This window comes from Cyrtonyx montezumae, unplaced genomic scaffold (genome assembly GCF_038088225.1).
Source record: "Cyrtonyx montezumae isolate F1298 unplaced genomic scaffold, pur_monq_1.0 scaffold_3, whole genome shotgun sequence".
NCBI classification, from domain to species: Eukaryota; Metazoa; Chordata; class Aves; order Galliformes; family Odontophoridae; genus Cyrtonyx; species Cyrtonyx montezumae.
Window position 1 is genome coordinate 159,006,214 of NW_027072034.1, and position 22,342 is coordinate 159,028,555.

The 22,342-nt window shown below is 44.9% G+C and overlaps 1 protein-coding gene across 1 annotated transcript in view; it reads right to left on the reverse strand.

Moving 5' to 3' along the window:
• PLXNA4 (plexin A4) overlaps window positions 1-22,342 on the reverse strand; it is a 451,631-nt gene that overhangs the window by 219,269 nt on the left and 210,020 nt on the right. The window contains exon 4 of the mRNA XM_065743801.1: window positions 1,574-1,705. Within this exon, the coding sequence (XP_065599873.1) occupies window positions 1,574-1,705 (132 nt within the window). The remainder of the gene's footprint in view (window positions 1-1,573; window positions 1,706-22,342) is intronic.

Here is a 22,342-nt window from a genome sequence, read left to right on the forward strand (position 1 = left end):
ATGAAAAAGAAGTCCCAGCTCTGTCACCATACCATTTCTTCTGTGTTAGCATCACCTCACAGTCTCTCTAATGAAGATGAATGTATAGAGTTACTCCACTCCTCACATCATATTTGAGTTATTCATAGCTCAGAGGAGAGGGATGGAAACAAAGGAGACCTCGCAGACACACAAAACATTTAGAATATAGTGTTTCAAGCACACGAAATGGAAGTCTTGGAAACTATAACCCCCTAGACTGTGCAAAGAAAAAAAGCAGTCAGCCTGCAACTTCTGAGCTCCTGGACAACAGCAACCCCACTAACCACCTCCCATCAAAACCCACACATATCTCTGTCTTATTTCCCTGGGAAAACTTGTCCTAGCTAAGGTAAAGGCTAATCATTTCAGTGCTAGCCACGGTCTGGAAAACAGCCACCTGAAGAGGGTATGAATGTCTGTGAAATCATAACAGATGGGGAGGGGATGATTATTCACTTTCACTTTTAAGAGGCAGGAATTAGCGGGTGGAGAGCCTGCCATAATGTTGGGAAAGTGGAGAAGTTATGTGGTCCATCTCCATCCTGGGCACCACGGACTGTTGACCACTGCAGCACAATGCTGTCAGAGGATCAAAGCACAGAACACAGTATCTAAAGGGGAACCTGGTGTTAGGGAACTTCTGGCAGTTTGTGATGGCAATAAGAAGCATATCAAGGTTGTGTTTTATATTTGGTGCCATTTACATGGTACAAAGTTAGGAGAGTTTTATTTACTCGGTGAACCCTAATGAATGGATGAACATGTTGTACTTGGACTGGTGGCCTGCAGTAGAACTGGAGGTGCACAGTAGGACACTTGCATCACCCTGCTGCATTTCCTCATTGCTCCCTTTTGTCTAGCCATCCTAAGACTGATTACAAACGTGCACAAAACAACCAGTTACAATATTCAAGTTCTTGCATGTCCACAGTTACAAGCAAGAATTTTTTTCATGCCAAACTAATTCTTCCCAAGGAGTAAACTTCCCTAAGATCAAGCACTCCGCCAAAATCAGTCAGACTTCCATGTGGAAGACCCAGATTGCGTCTTCCATGAACTCTGGATGGTGGTATTTTTGATAATAATAATACTAATAACACAACCATGTCTTCACCACAGCAGGCCGTGCCTCCCACTCAAGATCACTGTGTCTCAGGGAAGCTCCAGCTTCTCCTAATACTCCACTTGGAGCCAAAGGATTCAGCGATGCACTCAACTCTATTCATATCTGTGGCAGATGTAGCCACAGTTTGAATGGGGGTGGAGAGAATGTGGTACACAGCAGATGCAACAGCAACTCCTTGTCATGTAGCCAGAAGGACGTGTAACTGCATAAGGCAATGCTGGGGGTGGTTCCTCCCCCTTAGGTCTGTGTCCCTGTCCTCTCAACAATCTTAATCAGTGTATAAATGTAATGGTTTCTAAGCACAAACAATCATTAGATATTTAATGGCGCACAAGTAGCTGTTCACTTCGAGAATTTCACATACAATTCTGCCATCCATGATCCGTAAAAGATTTCAGAACACCACAGACTGACGGGGTTTCTTACCTGCTTCTCAGACATGATATAGAGGTGTTCATGATCCATTGAGAAGGCCATGTCCCTTAAGATGGGGCCAGTGTCCACCACCTGCACTATCTCATACTCCAGTGTGTTCCTGGTGGTGCCATCCACACGGATCTGCAGAGGAAAAACAAAAGCAGGGAGAGAACATGAGTACTTTTCCTCCTTCCACTTAGACTGCAGAAAAATCATTAGAGAAATGCATTCTTGTTCATGTCTTTTAGATAACAACCACCATCACCACAAAATAAACTTTTCCCTTGCCTCCTCACTTAAAGGACAAAGCAGTTTAACTGCTGCTGCTGGTCCCATCAACATAAAAGATCTGCAGAAGAACAATCCAGAGCTTGCTCATTTTTTCTGGCACTATCAGAGTATACTGTTGTTGCCTGGACAAATCTTGTAGAAAATTATGATATAAAGGGCAGAACTTGTGGTGATGATGAGCAAAAGAGGAAAAAACACACAACAGCCTTCAGACTGACTCACTCAAATGCTAGTCAGATACTATTATCGTTCTTATTGCTAATATTCCATGGGGCAATATATTATTGCAGAACATACAATATGACACAGGCTATTTCTCTTGTTGATTACCTATATCTGATATTGAAATCTGTCCTGCTCAATTATGGCTTATGATTCCAGCTACAACTCATAACAGGGAGTCACTTAGTGACATCAATAACTGGTATTATGAGAACACAGTCCCAGTTTATCCCTGACAGTGAGCCAGAACCATAGAAGAAAGTGCACAAAACTCAATAGGTTTCTCTCTTTACTGGTCTAAAGTCATTTCTTAGAGATTGGACTGAAAAACAGTTGGAGAGGGTCTCTAATCTTTTCCATTCTTACAAACACAATTCAAGCAAATCTAGCTATCCATAGAAACATTAGGTCCTTCTGGATATTCTAGATTCTGTATTTCAGCAACACCTATGACCATATGACTCAGAGATGCATCTACATTGCTTCCTTCACTGTGTTTACTCACAGTTTCTGAAAATCTTTTAACCCACAGCAATCCAAACACTAAAGTACCCCTCCCTAGTTTCCCAAGTTATAGCAGATCTGTCTGTGATCCAAATGAGGATCTCCATATCCTTCTGAGAAAAGCACACCAAATGCTCCCACTCTTTGGTTTGTGATTGTGCAGCTTGATAGCTGAGCAGAAAAACACACTCAAAAGGAAATAACATGCCATGGAGAAGTGGCAATATTAATACCCATTCCCACTGTTCCCTGGCACACAGGCCATGAGCTTGTTCCTTCTGTATCAATTTATTATTATTATTATTTTTTTTTTTTTGCAGAGAAACTGAGCCTGAATCATCTTCTCTATTAGAAAGGAAAACAGGGAATGACAAAGGTCTGGAAAGCTTGTAAAAGCAAAGGGCTGCAATGATCGTAGAACCATAGAATGGTGTGAGTTGAAGTGACCCTTAAAGGTCACCTAGTCCAACTCTCCTGCACTGAACAGAGACACCTACAGCTTGATCAGGAGCTCAGAACCCCATCCAACCTAACCTTGAATGTCTCCAGGGACAGGGCACCGAGCACCTCTCTGTGCAAACTGTGCCAGTGCCTCACCACCCTTATTACAAAAGAACTTATTTTCTTGTATCCAGTCTAAATTTCCCTTTCCAAAGGAGACTGGAGGATGTGCAGTTGGTTTATTACCTTGATGGATCTGATGTTGATAGAAACATACTCCACAGTGTTAACACACAAAGAGGTTGGGGCCTTAAGCCTAACATCAAGCATCTGTGCCTCCCAGTATCAGTGAGAGCCTGGTGGGAAAGGGCTCATTCACGTCCATAATGAATGCCTTTATTTTCAGTCTCTGCTTAAAAAAGAAAGAACTGAAATGCTTCACTTGTGGGGGTAAAGGATGAGTCCTTCCCCTTAGGACAGTCAGAAGAAGGGGAGGACAAACAAAAAGGATTGCAGGTGGAGAAAACATAGCAACCTGTATGCTGAGGAGCTGACCCAGGCAGCTCAGATGACCCCACAACAGGAGCCTTTCCAATCTCCCATGGGGACTTCTTTGCCCCAAGTTCTCACTGTCAGAGGGCAGTGACTGAGCTTTCCCTGCTGCTTCAGCGTTGCCCCCCTTCCCCATCCCCTGTGGCTGCTCTAAACAAACCTTACATCTTTGCTGCCCTGACCTTGATTTCTCAGCATCATCAGGGTCAGATCTGTAGGCCACCAGATATGTAAGCAGCCAATTATCACCCCAGGCTCAGTCACTGTCCCCAGCCTTTGACAGGCCCCATTAGAGGAGAAGAAACTTGGAGATAGAAGAGGCAGGCTGAAGAAATAACCAGCTGGAGTTAACAAACAGCAAGGACACAGTCCCCTGGGACCTCCCTTGTGGGCTTGGTGCAGGTAAAAGATTGTAGAGGTTTCACACCAGGAAAACAGTGATACTTGGAAGGGATTTAATAGCTACTGCTAAACTAATTGGCTGCAAAATCATTATGGTGCAGAAGGGGAGGGAGGGCTCATTCCACTGAACATGTGCAAGCACACACACATGCACTCACGCCTACACAGCCTAACATCTGTAAATGCAGAGATCTTTTCTTCTAGTCAGAACTATTAAATAAGGAAAAAGAAAATTCAGAAAGTGGCCAAAAAGTCTGGCAGACATTCACCCACACCATAAAGACCACACAATCCCTGTGCCAGCAAAGAGGTGCTCTTGCAGCTTGCATCCAGAAGTCTGAAATCTAAAAGTCTAAACCAAAAGTCTAAAGTCTAAATCAAGTCCTATCTTATCCTGCCTTTGGCTCTGGCCTTCGTATGTTGAACCTGAGACACTGGGCCTAAAGGATCTCCATCTTCCCAGGACATTCTTGCTGTTGAGCATCGAACAGTACAATAGCAATTTATCTTATAATTTTATTCCTCACTCCCAGGCAACCACTAGAACCAGAGCATTTGGGTTTGGAGAGAAAGAAATGACAAAGAGTCTATACAGGGGAAATGAGAAGATTCTGATCAAAGCCTCCAAGTGATCATCACTCATGTCAGGGACACAAATACAATATACTCATGCTGTCTATTGCAAGAGAACTCAAAGCACACAGCAGCATTTCACTCTGTTCTTGCTTTCCTTAGTTGAGATCAGCTGTAAGCATGGAGCTGAGGTGCTGGAGCAGATGGAGTTTTCTTCTGACTGAAGTACAGATATTCTTATAGTGAAGATGTTCTTAATAGGCTGTGAGATTAGAGCCCGACTGAGAGTCCAGGGGGATTTCTCCTTGAATCTGGATGTGAATTATTAGCATCATTGCAAGGTAGGAGAGCAAGGCAGTATTGGAAGGAGGGGGCTTCAGGATCGTATGCAAGACTGAAAATGCTCAGCCCCTGACTACCACCACTGCCAGATGTGTGCACTCATCCACAAACATGCTCATCACCTTAACCACTGCAATACTTATTCCCATTGCATGCACACCTGCCTTATTCAGCACCCTAAATCCTCACTCAACCCCAGCATCATGCCTGCCACCACCTGTAGGACCGACACCAACCACCTTTTACTGAACACCCTGATAACTGATAACCCTCCACTGCCCCACAGTCAATATACGAGCAGAGCTCCTGGGGAACAATTCATTCAGGCTGCTCTTTAATCCAGTTCTCAGAAAGCTGTGCTTGCTGGGCTTCATTCTGCAAAGCTGGCTGCTATTAAAACATCAGCATGACGCATCCCGAAGGTCAACTGCCAGGGGACCTATTCTGGCAGCTGTTTGTTTGTTTGTCTGAACATTATCTAGGTCTGGCTGTTTATTTACATCCATTGAAGTATCAGACAATAAATATCCTCTCCCAGTAGCAAACAGATGCTTGTACTCGAATGTTCTGGTTAGCTCTAGCTTCAAAATGATCTCCTTAATGAGCAAACAACACTATTAATCTTTAAAGACACAGGCTCTGGTCTTCCCTGAACTGCCACACTGGTCATGGCTAGCCCTGTAGGCATTCTGGCAAGGAGCCCATGGGTCTGATAGATGAAAGAAGGTAAGAGATACCTTCCATTATTCAACTGGTGCCTTTCATTGTTATCTGGACCCCAACAGCTGCTGAGGGTCCACAGGAGATAAACGTTTGAGCACAGACTCCTGGGCAAGCTGGTGGCAGATCAGACTTCTAAGAGGGTCATGGGTTTTAGGGGTTGTAATCATATGGCTATTGAAGTAAGGGGCACAAAGAATCCCCATAAATCATGGGACACTGAAGGACATGGTTTAGTGGGCATGGTGGGGATGGGTTGATTGTTAACCACATGATTTTAGTGGCTTTTTCCAGCTGTAATGATTCTAAGATTCTACAATCTCAAAAGGACCGAAGAAAAGCAGTGGGGTTGGAAGACAAGGAAGGAACAGGTGCCAGCAAGCAGTCAGCCCCACTACTGGAAGATAAACCATGGTCATGCCAAAAAGTGAATTTCTTAAACCTCAGCAGAGCAACAGAAACATCTCTCTTGCAGACCAGAGCACTGATCCTGTCCCATGAACAGAGGATCTTGCAGTTCTGGTAGTACATTTTTTCTCTGCTAAGTTGGATGGGGATGGTCTCTTTTGGAAAGTGTTATTCTTCTTACTGGGAAATGAGTTGAGGAAGAGGTCCAAGCACATCATCAGAAGAGCTGGGAAAAACTCTCCCCAACTGCATGTCTGCATTTGCAAATAGCAAAGTGTAAAATGGCTGATCTGTAGAGGGATGCCACTTCTGCTAAAACCCAGCATCCCAGCTGCTTGTGTTATAGGCATGGCATGATGTCATAGACTGAATCAGTGTTTGCAACACATTAATATGTCCCTGGAGGTGTTTAAGACCAGTCTGGATGGGGCCCTAGACAACCTGATCTAGTGGGTGACAACACTGCCCATGCCAAGGGGTTGGAACTAGATGATCTTTGAGGTTCCTTCCAAGCCAAGTCATTCTATGACTCTCTGAATATCTTTAATCCAAGAAAAACTCAGTTCATACACTTCACGCTACATCTTCTAGTATATAAATCTCATTAAATTAAGCATGGGCAAATAGTTGCCTTCAAAATTGCCTTCAGATTATTTTCAAAGCAGGATCCATGAATATGATCTCAGCACTCTTGATCATCTCTATTTTCTTGTCCCAGTGGCTTGGTCTTGTTACAGGCAGCAAAGGACTGCATCACCTCCACTGTGTCAGTTGAGCTCAGCTGTTTCCTGCTCTTCTAAAACCATCACTTCCTGCCCAGAGCATCAGCAGAGTCAAAACAAGACCCTCATATACTTCTTAAAATCCAGCCAGGTCTCCTGAGACTGTGGTTGGGAGCTGGAACAGAGACAGACAATGGCTGGACAGGAAGACAGCAGGAGCAGACTCTGGTTGTCTGATGGTCATTACAAATAATTAAATGAATAACTAAGGGGATGAGGAGCTTGGTGAACCATGGCTCACTCAGCCAACGCATCCCTCCCCACCACTCTGCTTTGTGCAGAATCAGCAGACCCTGAGCTGATGAAGTTAAGAGGGAATTCATCATCACCAGCCCCAGTGCTTCCAGACATCACTCTGCCAGTTCCTGCTCAAGCAACAGAGACAGTTTGTTTTAGCCATGAAATTGCCCTATATCCCAGAGGAGGTGATTAAGGAAGATTGCAAGAATGGATTTCAAAGACAAAGGCTCAGAGGACAGAGAATCAGTCCCCACTGCCTCCACCTGGGTGCAAGGGAGCAAACACACTGGCACTGCTTCTGAAAGAAGAAATACTTTGTATAGGGAAAACCAGAGCTGGCAGGACTATATCTGTCCTTCCCATACTCTGAGGCATCCCTTCTTTGTCCTCCCTGCCTCTCCTTCTCCCAGGGCTTCTCACTGAAATCACCATCATTATTTCTTACTATTGGATTAAGGCTCAGCAAATCTCATTTCTAGGATATCCAAGCAGCCCTGCAGCTCAGCACATCAATCCAGTCTGCTCTGAGCAGTGCCCAGCCTCAGCCTTACAACTGGACAGGGGCCTCTAATACCTCATTGCTTTTCCAATATCAGTTCCTCCCCATTTTATGAACCTAAAGTTCCCCAGTGGACACTGAGTCTGCTGGCTGCAGCTTCTGGCATGGCAAGAGGGACAAGACACAGCAGAGTATGATCTAACACCAGGCTGTTATGATGATAACCTACTTCTGCTTTTCCATTGATTCGGGTTACGTGATGTAGCTGTATTGATCTCAGCAAAGATGGGGAAGGAGCTGGTGCAGTTTCCTTCTATTTCCCTGTTTTGCCATGTGTTTTCCAATTGAATAATCCATTCTAATTTGCTTAAAGCCTATTAGCAGGAGATCAATTTCTAATAAAATATGACATTTCAATAATCCAGTCTATCTACCAATGCAAGAGGCTTTTAGAAACACTAATTGAAAAAGCAAAGGGTGAGCTATCTCTTGCTTGTGCCTAATAGCCAGTAGCCCTCTCTCTTGTCTTGTACAGATGCTTTGAGATGCTACTTGTTGACCAAGCTTCCCTCTGTACTCTTCCACCTGGGTTCTGGCATCATGTGGCATCATCAGGTGGCTGCATGGGGCTGGGCGATGGGACCTAATCTCTGCAGGGGAACCACCAACTGACCTCTCATGTAATCCAGACAGGCTGCAAAATTAGACCAAACAGAGATGTGCCTGACTGCTGAATACAGCACTTCCTTTGCAGGGCAAACACAGCACCTTGGGGCAGATGAAGGCTTCTGCCTCAAAAAAAAAAAATGGGTTAGACAAGATGTTGATCACCATCAGCCTTCTTGCCCAGAGAGGTGGTGGATGCCCCATCCCTGGAGACATTTGAGGTCATGCTGGGCAGGGCTCTGAGCACCTGATTGAGCTGTAGGTCCCTATTCAATGCAGAGGAGTTGGACTAGGTAATTTTTAAGGGTCCCTTCGAACTCATATGGTTCTATGACTACGATTCCCTGATTCTAAGATTCAAGGAAGACATGGGACTGATATTTCTGCTAAATGCTTCAGGGGCACTGAGTTACAATGGGCTGAGCATGCAGTGATGGGGATACACCTGGAATGACCCTTCTGCTTTGTGCCAGAGGGTCCTGCAAGCCAGGAGTCAAACTCACAACAGACAGAATTCCATTTCCTTTCATGGTCCACATCAAATGACTACTGTGCCATTCCAGTCTGTTTCCCCACTAACATTTATAGCCAAGAGATACTCCTAGCAGTAATGGATTTATGATCTAAATTAGACATAAATTAAAGGCCAGCCTTTTGTTCTTGGTTTAGACAGCAGCTAACACCGTAGGTTTATGATCACTGCTACTAGTACTATAAAAATAATAATTACAGCCATAAGTGTGGTCAGCCAGGATATGCCTGGACAGCACGGCTCACCTCAAACTGAAATAGCAATTGTTCAAGCTTTAGAGCTGGACATGGGGGAAAGGCAAAGAGGTGGTTGGATCCTTTCTACCCCTCATTGGGGAGAGTACGTTAGGTGTATACAGCTTTCACATTTATGAGCCCATTGACAGATGACATCATTTTTGAAAGCATGGTTTACACACAATCCCCTGGCGCTCCGTGATTGATAAATTAGACAGATGTGAACCACGTGCTAATCAATGCAAATCATTAGTTTGTAACAACACAAGGCAAGCTCGGCAGAGCTCATTTTTCAAGGTAACGGTCTGCCAAGTGTTTGGTGTTCAGCAACAAGCCTGGCCAGGCAATCTATTAGAAGGCTGTTGGCTCTCACCTATGGCATGGGACTGAGGCCTTCGCTCTCCAGTCTTCATGCTGAGGACTTGGCTGTGATGCTAAGTGTGAGAGCCAGGGCCCCGAATCTATTATTCCTTCCCCTTCCTTTGCAAAAGGCATCACGACTTCTGGCTTTTGCTCCATTGACAGTGGCCACCTCAGTCCCACATATCTGGAGTGTGTGTGCTCTTGCTGATAGGTATCTCAGTAACACTTACTCTCCACTTACCCCAGTCCTGCAACCTAAAACAAAATCCAGTTGAGTGTGGGAAATAGTGCACTGCCCTCCCTCAGTGGAAAACAAAGCAGGGCACAGAAGGCCCTGGACTGCAGAAGTGTCCTAGGAAATGTCATGCTGACCTTAGCTGCATCTCTAATGCCTGCATCAGGCACGCATTTGAGCAAAACAAGAGGCTGTTTAAACATTGTAGTCACATATTTTATAAGCAAACTTTTATCTTGAGGCTCTTTCAAGTGCTGTCCATCTGAATGGCTACATTGACGAAAAGACACTACAGAGGGGAAAGGCTTGCCACCATTGATAAGAGCAAAAGGAAGAGAAGATCATGGGACAATTCTGCTTGTTTCTCACAGGTATCTCTAAGGACACCATATATCCTTTGTGTCTGGGTTATGAGCACTGCAAGATTTCTGTCATGCTAGGAACAAAGCTCTTATCATCCATGGGTTACTTAACAGTCATTTTTTTTTACCATACTCTATAGAGCAACTCCAGATTCCCTATTTGGCGTAACCAGAAACCAAGCTATGTGCTAACAGTGAGGGCCCTGCTGCTGGATGCTGGTATTTATGATCCCAGTGGATCATCTCAAGGAACATCCTGTTGCCACACTGTTCATGGACGCTACTATGGCACTTCTGGATCATGCAGTTGTCTCTCTGCAGCACAACTATGGCTCTTCTATACAAAGTCATCTCCTTCCTCCAACTGACAGCATCCTGTTGCACATTCTGAAAGACAATATGCTGGACTTAGTAGCAGCTTTCAGTCAGAGTGGTTTTTGATTGATAATTATGGATCAAAAATGCAAATAAAATAAATAGGAGTATGAAAATAAAACTTCAACATGCAAGGAGATTCCTTGGGTGCTAACTCATATGGTGTACAACCTAAAATACCTGATGACCTCTGGTCAGCTCTTGATCTAAACTATAGATCAAAGCAGTTCACACAAGTAGCTCAATCAGAAATACTCAAAGCCCTATTCGGTTTTGGGTCAGAAATACATAAAAATGAAGCTTGTCTTTGAATAGGACTGGCCACAAACAAAGATATTCACACAGTATTGGCCTGGAGCACAAATTCTTACATGGTATTGCTCAGAAGCTGTGGTACAGAATCCTATGGGAAGGTCTGAGGACAGATGGATGGCGACGTGGGCAGGATCTGGAATACAAGTCCTTTATAAGTGTCTGTTCTTGGGACTGAGAGACCAGATTCCTCCCAGAGATGAGCTCATCTCACCATGCCGAGAACACAGTGACCCAGGGGGCTGGGATTGCTGTGGGGGGGTACAGGGCAGCACCACAAAGGGCTCTTTGACTGCAGCTAGACGGGGTGAGCTTTGAGACACCCACGGATCTTCATGCCGCTATGTCACTTGAGAGGAAGCCAGCTGCCCTTTGGCAATGGGAGGATAATGGCGGGCATGCAGAGACCCAGGCACCCTCACGGACACATGGGCAGCAGCCCACAGAGAGATACAGCAGAGCATGCATCAACCCAGCAGCATGCCTTAAGTTGGAAATGCTCAAATAGGTTGCAACACAGAGATCTCCAATGATGCATGGACACGGTAATGCTCATCCACCCGGACTTAGGATACACCCACCAATGTGCCATGGGTCTGGGTCATGGCTGAAGGGTCATGAGATGAGGTGAAGAGGAACACGAGTGTGCTAAGTGCACTGTCACACAACAGCAGATTCTGAGGTGGGAGCACGTGTGGACAGCACAGAAATCCCCACAAAGGCACCGACTCCCTGTAGCAGACAATACAAGGATCTGAACATGGCCACTGACACATGGTGGGTGGCATGGTGCCCTCTGTGGCTCCATTCCTCAACCATAACTTGTCGTACTTCATCCCAGAGATGTACAGAAGCATTTGCAATTACCCTTTCCCTGCATAATACAGGCAGACCAAAGCTCCTGCTTTGCTGAGGATTTGGGCATTTTCACCACTTCATCTAAACAATTCAAATCCAGAATCATATCTCAGAGATTATATCTCTGGTCAAGTAAGGTTATCTGGTCTTGCAATGATATTTATTTCAGACACTGGTTCTGAATGGCTGCAGAGAGGGCAGGGAAATGGAAAGATGGGCTATGAGTGCATAAATAAAAACTGAGAAACATGGGGCTTGGAGCTCTTTGTCCATTCTTTTGTGATGTAGAGGGCTTGTGTGGATGGATGGAATGATGGCTTGGGAACAATTCCTGTCAGCAACATAGAGAGATGTTATCTCTGAAATATGGGAAAAAAAGAGAACTGGGAAGAGAATCTTCACAAGGAAATCAGCCAGTCCAGCCTTTCTGCCCAGTTTTTTTTTTGTTGGTTAACATCCCTAGGGCTAAGGTCAAGATAATGAGGCCCCACGTATCTCTGAGCATCAGACCCATTGACAGGGTTGTGCTCTGCAAAGGTTATTGTAATTCAATTGCTAGTTGTTTCAGCTCCTGGGCTCCTCAATGCCGAGGTGACCTATTAAGAACTTAATAACAGATAAAAAAACATCCCTTGAAGCTTTTCTAACTTTCATAATCTATGTTTATCCACAGAAAGAAAAAAAAAAAGAGTGAAAGCTTATCTTCCAATATTGCCTTAGATAAAAGGAAAGGACTATCTGGGGACAAAGGTTCATGTTTGCACTTTCTCCCCTTTCACACCAACTGCCAGAAAAGTGACCCAGCCCTGTAGCAGTGGGCTAGGCCTATTCCCTTCGTTTCCCATAGACCACCTCTTCACTGAAGGCTCCTCTCATCTACCAACCCACCAGCAGTCCCTCTTCTCTAGTCTGATGTCTGACCATGGGACGTGCCTCTCCTCATGCACATACCATGTATCCCACCTTCCAGACATGAATGAGTAGCATCAGCCCCATATCCAGTTCCCAGCTAGTCCCCACTCTCAGCCAACCTCCAGAAAGACAAAAACTCATAGAGCAGCCATCTCAGCTCATCAGTGTGTCACTAAGGCTTCCTTCTTCCCAAGGCTTTCTCTCATCTCTCATCATCCAGTCCTTCATTAGTGACCATTTCTTACTAATTTTGTCTTCCTAAGACCACTAATTTTTGCCCCTCTCCTACAGAAGCTACACATCTCTGTACTGAATTAAACTTCAGCCTCCAGCAACAAACTGCAAGATGTTCCTTCTCACTGCTGAATGGAAAGACAGCCACCCCTCCAAAATCCTACAGACAAGACCACACCAAACAAATCCCTGCTCAGGTCTTCCCTCCCCACAACCTCAGCGTTTCCAGAAAGAAGAACCAACAGCCACTGCTTGCAGTATCTTCCAAATGGCTCTAAGCACTCTACACAGCAGCTTGGCTTCATCAAGCCATAGGATCTCCAAATCATACAGCCTCATGTGCTGAGTCGCACTGCTTTACCCTCGCAGAAATTCTCTTACATTAGTCTGGGCTGATAACAGTCAATACTCTCTAAGTTCTTCTTAACTAACTTCCTAAGTTCTTCACCACCGTACTTGGTTCCAGGGTTAGAGGATTAGGGCGAGGGTCTGAAAAATTCAGATATCATCTTAGATATTTATTGACTGTCTGACTTTAGCGATGTCGCCTACCCTGTCAGTGGTTTAGTTTTCTACATGTTTCATTTGAACAGTTCCTATGGATTGCTACAGGATCTTTTGAAGTGAAGGTTTTTGAGGAGTAGACATAAAAACTGCCTAAGTGACATGACAGCCACTGTATAGCTAGCTCAGAGGGTCACACTGCCGAGGACAACAACTGATCGTACGATCACACCACCAAAGCTCTCAGCACATTACCATTGACACCTCCAGGGACAGCTAGAGAGAGGCAAAAATTGATTGGTATTGGAAATCTTCAAGTGAAAAGTATTGTGTAAGTGAAGTAATTATTATCTCCAATAGCATAAGAACAGCGTGTGTCTCCAGACCCTTAATCACAGGCGTTCCTTGTACATCAGTCAGATTAAACAAGTGTGTATGTAAAGCCCTTGACTGAATAATCTAAAAGGAATACAGACAGATTTTAGAATAATGACCAAGTAGGTATGCTTTTAACAGGGTTAAATGGCAGCTCACATTACAATCAGTGCAAGGTCTCTGTGGACAAGGAGACACAAGGTGGTAACACAGCTTTTCAGGAATACGGGGAGTGATTTTTTTCAGCCAAGCACACTCCGTGTTCTGTAGAGCATCAGCACAGGTCTATGGGGATAAAGATGCCCACCCTGTGGAGGAAACAAAGCCCTCCCTGTGCACTTAAAAGGATTAGGAGTTCTGCTGGGAACTGCCCTGAAGGAGCTGTACAGCACAGAGGGCAAGGCACAAGGCACAATCAAGAGAGTATTAAGAGAGTCAGAGAGATTTAGCAGGCAATGCCGACATATTATTCCACTTGGATGGAGGCAGAGGACTCCTGGGAGAGAAGGAAGGCTTGCTGAGCCATTCGGGTTCAAGGCTGGCTGCTAAGACAGGAATCAGATGCTACATAGAGGTGTTGTTCAGATTGGGCTGCCCCCTCTAAGGGTTATCATGAGTCTAACACAATCCCGTAGCATTAAGCTGGTCCAAAACCTCTTGTCTGAAGGAACTGCTGATGAAATACAAACTATAGAGAAATCAAGAAAGCACAGGGTTTGGAGAAGCTGAGCATAAAGAGGACCCAATGGACCATCTTTAGGGATGCTGTAGGTGAGCCAAATGATGCTCAACAACCACAGTCCAACAGGGAAGTTCAAGCAGAACAAGTAAGGAATATAATCTTTTTCGACAGCACCTAATTTTTCCCATCTACACACTCCCTTGGTGCCCATATCTCCATGCTTACATTTAAACTGGCTATGTGATTTTGTGGACCATGAGAATGTGTCCTGACCCAAAGAGATGTCTTCTCGCAGACCCTTAGTTTACCTTTTGTATGTACCAGAGTAATGCCCTGTCTGAGAAAAAACACCTGGTTACTTTTTCTCTAAGGTAAGAGACTGAAATGTCTGAGCCTCAAAAAGAATGTCCCGTGATAATTTACAGGAGTAACTACTACATCAGTGTTGTAGTTGGTGCTTCAATAGCAGAACTTGGGAAAAAGCATAGGAGTGCTTCACAGGTCACACTGCTGGGTCTCAGGACTACAGGGAGTCCAAGAAGGATCTTTCCTCACTGTCTTGAACACATCAAGCAAGGCAGGAACATATAGAAAGCTCAGCTGCATGCTTGGTGATGGGAATGTGAGAAAAAAGGTACCTTGGCCATGATCCTCTCATATCTCCATAGCCCTCATCTATCTCCCACGGGCTTGGGAGAGTCAGCAAGAGTGTGTCACAATAATGGGAGATGAGGGATCGCTTTCCTCTGGGACCTCAAGGTAACCCTGGCAGTGAAACTCTACCCAAAGCGGTTTTGACATAAGGTCGCGGCACAAGACAAGGCAAGGTCAGGAGTTCAGCATCAATACAGCAAGTGCCAGTCATGACATAAAAGACCCAGGGATCAGATATACCTGCCGAGTGCTGCCTGGGAGGGAGGGTATTGAGATGCATAATTACTCCCGCTTTCATCTGTGCTGCTCTTCCCCTCTGTTCACATGGCTCTCCTGGCTTTGTCCTTTCACTCCGTACTGCTGTCTCCTTCCTTCCCTCTTATCAATCCTTTCACTCTCCTCTCCAGCACTGTTTGTTAACTGAAAGATTTAAAAGCATAATCCTTCTTTGTTCAAGCAATAGCTCAGCTTCAGCAGAGTCACTCCTCAGAGCAACCAGCGATCACCTCCAGCTTTGCGCTGGCCTAACTCAATGAGGTTATCCCATGCCAGTAGCATCAGGGACTCCTGAGGAACCAACACAGACTGGGGACTGTGAAAATCATCAGAGAACTGGTTGGGTTGGAAGGGACCCTAAAGGCCATCAAATTCCAAACTCTCTGCCATGGATGGGGTTGCCACCCACCAAATCAAGCTGCCCAGGGCCTCATCCAACCTGGCCTTGAGCACTTCCAGAGATGGCAGCCTGTGCCAGCACCTCAACAGGACCTCAAAACCTTCAAAGAGGGTGCAGCTAGTCCCTTTAAACTATTTAAACACACCTGCCAAGGTGTGGTAAGTGCTGGTTTTCATACTGTTATGAATACAGGGGGGTTATTTAGTGAAATTCAAAGTTGGAGAAATATAATATGCAAAATCCAGCACATTTCAAGGCACACACACTTATCTCCATCCAAACAGTGGCTTGAAACATCTCAAACATTGAGAATTTGTGTGGAAACTGAACCCTTACTGTAATCACCACTTGCTCACCCTGTCCCAAAACCTAGTCTCCTTTTGAGGGAAAATCTTCCCTTTTTTCCAAGGTTTTGCTATGGTGAAATTGGATTCATTTTCTGAAATCAAAACAAAATACAGGAATGTCAGGATTGGAGATCTTCATAAACTCTTGAAGATATTCTGCAGAGCCTTTTTAAACTACTTTCTAAAAGTCTACTTTTAAATAGTTGCTTAACCAATCCTTCTCACACCAAGTTTCAGTTGTCTGCAGTATATACCTGCACAAAAAGAGGGGAGAAAAGTGAGAGAAGAGAGGTTGGGGATGGGCTGTCTATTATTTTTGGTCACTCTCAGCCCCAAATACTCCTTTCTGGTCGAAGGTTCTCTGTGTGTGCAGCAGATGGCGCAGCTGCAGTTGCTGTCCCATTGTCACCCATCGTCCCCACATCAGCTTTGGGGCCCTCTAAAAGGCCACCCCACCAAAGCTAGCATCCCCCACTAACCAGGTGGGCTCATCTTGCCCCTTTGTTGTTGTTTTTTTTTTGGCTGCATCCAGCACTGCGTGATTTTAACACTCTCGGTGAAGTTTATACCAAAAGAAAGCAGATCACAAGCTGTCCCAGAGAGGGGGGGACACGCATCCATAGGAGATGCAGGAAGCATAACTCTGTCATGCAGAGATGGATGTGCCATAAAATCCCACATGAGGGTCTCTTGAGGTTCTGGTATCGTTGATAGCCCTGAACTCAGCCTGAGCCCCAGAGTTCCTTGGGACATTTAAAACGGGGCGAGACAAAGGACAGGAGACAAAATGGGCCACGGGGAGCAATCCTACATCAGTGCAGGTGCCTCATTTCCATGCTGGAAGGCAAAAGCCACGTTCCCCAGTGCAAGATTTGCCTCTGTGAGCAATGTCGGTCTGGGTGATGGAGACCAGAGCCCGAGCAGCTGCCCCAGGAGCAGCCTTTGGGCTCGCCGCATTCATCGGAACAGACTGACTCTTCTCATCATGGCTCTAATGGTTCCCACTAGACTACTATTTCTGTCCAGGAGTGACAGAGGAAGGCAGTGTGCAGCCTTTATTTTTGGGACTCCAGGCTATCTTTGAAGGCTTTGTGGTTTAAAGGGACATGCTCTCTTTCTTCGTGACAATCGACTGTTTCTTCTCTCATCTTCAAACGATGAAGCTAAAACTCTTTCCCATGCCAGTTTTGTCCTGGGCAAACAACTCCTTCCCACCCGTTTGTGTTTCAGAGAAGAGATGAGCATGCATCTCCTTTTTTATTTTCGCTTTGTTTTCCTTTGGCTCTCTTGGAGGAGGAATAGATGGTTGTTTATCAACGGGAGAATCTTGTGTTTGTACACAGATCTCTTGGCAGTCGGGAAAGAAAACACAAAGGGGAAAATATTATTCTGAGTGGAAACATCTTGGCAGTTTTGACAAACAAACTATAAGAGAAGGGACACCGTGGAGGAGGAAGAGTCACAGAAGTTATTTTTTGTGGGGATTTGGCCACCTCTGTTTTCAATCACTTTCCCCCATCCGTCTCCCAGACTGGAAGCCCTTCAAAGCTGCTCGCCCTCAACCCATGGCCTTGGGAGCAAAGCAGGGACAGCTACAAGCAGGCTGCCAGCCAGCCAGCTGCCACCTTTGTCCCTCCAGTAGCACTAAAAAGCACAGCTGGGAACAGTCCGGAGAATCTGTTTCCTTTTTATTTATTTATTTATTTTATTTCTATTCTCAAGAACAGTTGCTTTTTTTTCTATTTTTTTTTTTCTTTTTTTCCTGGAAGCACATTTTTCAAACCCAAATTTGTCCAACCTTTCCGAGAAAGTCACTGCATTTCTGCCCGACAGCCACAGGGTGTCAGCAGCTATATGGAATGGGTCCCCTATAGGAATCCCGACTCTCTCAGACGTCCCAGCTCAATGTCAGCCCTGATGGGACACTGCTTTGAGGTGGGTGCCAATCTGACATATCCCTCTTTGCCCCAAACCCAAAATTTGCTGTGCAGGCTTTGCCCCAAATGCCCAGAACACTGGAATACTATTTGGGGATTTTAGCATCATTTCTTCCCCATAAAGGAATCATAGAATCACGTGAGTTGGAAGGGATCCTTAAAGGACACCTAGTCCAACTCTCCTACCATGAACAGGAACACCTACAGTTCAATCAGATTGCTCTGAGCCCCTTGCAGCCTGACCTTGAGTGTCTCCAAGTGTGAGGCAACAAAGAGAAATGATCTAAAATAATCCAGGTGACACGTCCTGGCACAGCAGGCCTTTCAGGGGTAGCTTGGGTCTGGAAGGAGAAGCTCCCAGAGGTGACCATGAGAGGATCTAGATTTCTAAATTCCTCTGTTTCTGAAGGTCAGAAGTCAACTTGTAGGAAATAATATTGAGCTGACTACTGCGGAATCATGGACAGTCAATTCAGACCCCAAGCACCACATTAATAATTTCAGAGGACCATCTGGAGGTTGAGTCCTATGCCTGTTCCCAAATTCCCTTTGCTACTGCTCTTACCTTTTGTGTCCCAAGTGCCCTGTCTGTAAAATAGGAAAGACATAATCTCCCTTCATTACAGAGTTCTATGGGAAAGGAGCTGTAGGGACATGGGAGAAGCCATTCAGATCTTACATTTCTTACAACAGCCTCTTCTTATCTATTCTTCAAATCACAACAAAACGAGGTGCCACTTCCAGACCCAGAGCAAAGCAGGATATTTAGGGATGCAAAGGCTGGAGAGAGGCAAACTAAACCAACCTGACAACAAATGGATAGGGATTGAGCAGCTCTGCTCTATCTGGCTCCAGACATGTCTTCCTGTCACCAGCTACCTGCATGCCTTCCAGGCATGCATTCAGCACAGAAATCATCTTGTTTAACATGGTCTTCCTGAAAATTAGACATCTCACCTACTGAGCCAGGCAAGCTCCCCCTCTAGTCAATGGAAAGAGACAAGTTTCACCACAGGGCTAATCGTGCCATCCTAAATAGGTGTCTAAGGCAGATGGAGTGAATTGCTTTCAGGAGATGCCAGTCTCTCTCCATTATCTATAAACGGCAACTCATTTCGATTCAGTGCTGATGGCTGACATTAGGTGAGACAAATTTCATCCTGAGCGACTGTCAGGCATCTTTCACAGATGGGCCATTCACTCTTTCCTTGCTGTCCACGTAGGAAAAGAAGGTGTAGATGGTTAATTACAGAAAAGTTTAGTTTTCAGGGTAATGTTTGCTCAGCATTTTGGGGGTGTGTTGGAGAACTATACCTGATCTCTCTCCCTCTTGGAATACTATGTTGTCACATACTTAAGAAACAAATCATGCAGAGCAAGAACTGCAGACCTAGAACTTTTGGTTGCTCTAGCTTAGCAGAAAAAAGACCACTGGTCATCTTATCGATCAGGACTAACACAAACTGTCAATTGTGCAGAGCTGACAATAGGAAACAAAGGAAAAACCACATGGCTTTGCAACCACCATACCTTTTGCATCCATATATGTCTTGTCCTAGCTTGGGAGTATCCCATGAACACACAGTTCCCTGGTTATACCACACTGCTGAAATCCAGCAAGGAGGACAATTAAGGGTATATCAAAAGTAAAAAATGGGTTAGTCTACTAGGAACAATTAGAGTAATTGCAGACAAATTAATGTTGAAGATACGCATTTAACCATAAAAGTCTGTTTCATATACTCTGTACTCTCTAAAAAATACTTCCACCTTGCTTGACTTGCCAGTACTGAGGGATTTTATTCATACATGATGAAAGACATAACCAGCTTCATAATGTTGGAATTTGATTTGTGAAACCACACAGGATCATCTGTAACTCACTGTGTTTTGAATCATGATGTGGCCAGCTCTTAAGATAACTCTTTTTCAGGCTTCCATGATCCAGATTCCTGCAAATTATATTGGAATTAAGATGCTACGAGCAACCATAAGCATTGCTTTAGGTCTTGAAAGCACATGAATCAGCCATAAATGAACTTGGAAGAACCTACTTAAGGCCAAGATCCTTGATGCCCTGGTCAGCACCAAGTGTTGTGTTGAGTTTGGCTGGCAGGCAGCCTTGGCATCTGGATTATCACTCCCTACATAAGTTTCTGCCTCATCTACTGGCAAGTGCCATTTCAGGGGAGCTCTATCTGGTTGGTTCCCTTTTGGGATTCTTTGTCAGTGCTTCTCTGACTAGTTTCTGTCATTCCTAATGCTCATCACCAACTCATGCAATCCCCTTGGCAAGGGAGGATAGCCCTCCCTGGAATGGTCAGGAGTGAAGATGAGAAATGGGTATCAGGACATGCAGAATGGGCCACATAGGGTGCAAAACCACCCTACACAGCAGAGTTATAATCTTTCAACCCCATTCAGGACATTGGAAGGGAGGAGAGGTTTGTGGACAGCAAATCAGTTAAACTGACGGCCATGCTGTCAACATATATTCAATACAGCCAGATGAGTTGATGGTCATACCATCACCACACACTCAATACCATTTTGGTTTTCCAAAGCAACACTTCTCAGTGAGTAACGAACACGTTTTTGAACATGACCAGCACTGGGTTTCCCTATCTCTCCACAAAAAAAAAAGAAAAATTCCCAAGTAAGGCATCCTCTTTCTTGTGCTGTCCCATCGAGTTCCTCCTGATGGAGATGATTTCAAGCATCATTGGCAAAAGTGATGAGTACCAGGCAGCGGGTCGCCTCCTGACATCTGCCACACACATTTCCTATCCTCTACAAGGGACTTTCAAAGCAACCCTCTGCTGGGATGTTTGTACAAACATGTGTATTTACTGTGTCAACACACATTAGAGAGCAAACACATTAAAAGGAAAAGGAAACAGACTATGAACTGAGGCCTCCCCAAACCTCACTCCACCACAGCTCTTCTCTGGGACCACAGGTTGATGGAGAAAGCTCTCATTCACAAAACCTCACTCCTCCTCTCTGCAGTTTGTGCCTGCCCTGACAACCACAAAGATCAAATCTCTGTGTCAGGCAGACATCTCTACAGAGGACACGTGGCTCAAGATGGAAAATTGAGATTTCCTATTCATACAAAGCTTCTAGAGGTGATCTGGCTCAAAATAAGAACCACATGTGGGAGGGAGCAGGGAGCAGGGCAAGGAATACAGCAATGCAAGGGACAGTGGCATGCAGGGGTTTGCTGCAACAAGAACATTCCTGGTCCAATTCTCAGTCCCATCAGCCCTACCCCTGGTAATTATTCCATGACACACGATCCCAGGCAGGGGGCAAATTTGTACAGGCAGAAACAGCATTTAGCAAAATTCCATTTTTACAAAATAGGCAAAGCACTTCTGAGATTAATTAACTCTTGTGATGCTTGGGCTGGAAAGAGCAGCACCAATACATAAAAAGATGTTTAAAGGAAAACAGTTCCTCATGACTTGCCACATACTGGATCCAGCTGTTGTCTTCATTCAGTACTTCCTCTTCAGCCTGGTGCACAACTGCATTTGTGTGTGTGCAGGAACATGAAGGCCAGACAGACAGAGGTAATTATAAAGCTAAAGCCACCAAGCACTTCCCAACTGTACCATGTGAAAACTTCACTCAGCTCACCCCATGGCATTGGTGGTAAAATTACGTGCCTCATGTCTCATTAAGAAATTCCTCCAGTACCATCCAACAAAGCCAATGTGAAATTCACATTTCATAACAGTGCATAGCAACATACTTATACAGAGAGCAGGGAATCTCATTTGTAAGAACACAAGTCCAGTGCAGCACTTTGCATTTCCTATGCAAAACTCCTTGTTAATGGAAAGCCTGGTGCCAGGAAGGGAAGCAATTAAGAAACCTTAAAAGAAAAATCAATAGCAAGTGATATGATTGACACTTCAAAGGATGTTGGCCTCCTTGCAGAAGGAAACTCTCTATTGCTTTGCAGGACCGCACACATGGGAGTACTCCCTGACCCAGATCCACCTGCTTGCATCAAACCCATCATGTCACACTTGCCCATTGCCCTGTAGCTCGTGCTCATGGGAGTTTCATACTGCTCAGGATGGAGTCCTAAATGATGTAGGATGCTGACAATGAGAGAGGAAGATCTTCTCATTAAGAGGTGCAAGGAAGAATATACCTAGGTGTAGGAGCATCTACGGTAGTTATTGCCCATCTGTTATCTCTGGGAATTCAATGTCTAGTTTTCAAAGTGCTAGGTCTGGAGCTACTGCAGAGCAACCTAAGGCAGCCCAGGCTTTTTCTAGGGAGCTGCAAATTTGCTGGGAGCATGCTGGGAGCTGTGTGCAAACGTGCTAGCCTGGCACTAGTCAATATTTCCCTGAAAAATAAAAAGGAAGAAAGAAAGAGAAAGAGAAAGAGAAAGAGAAAGAGAAAGAGAAAGAGAAAGAGAAAGAGAAAGAGAAAGAGAAAGAGAAAGAGAAAGAGAAAGAGAAAGAGAAAGAGAAAGAGAAAGAGAAAGAGAAAGAGAAAGAGAAAGAGAAAAAGAGAAAAGAG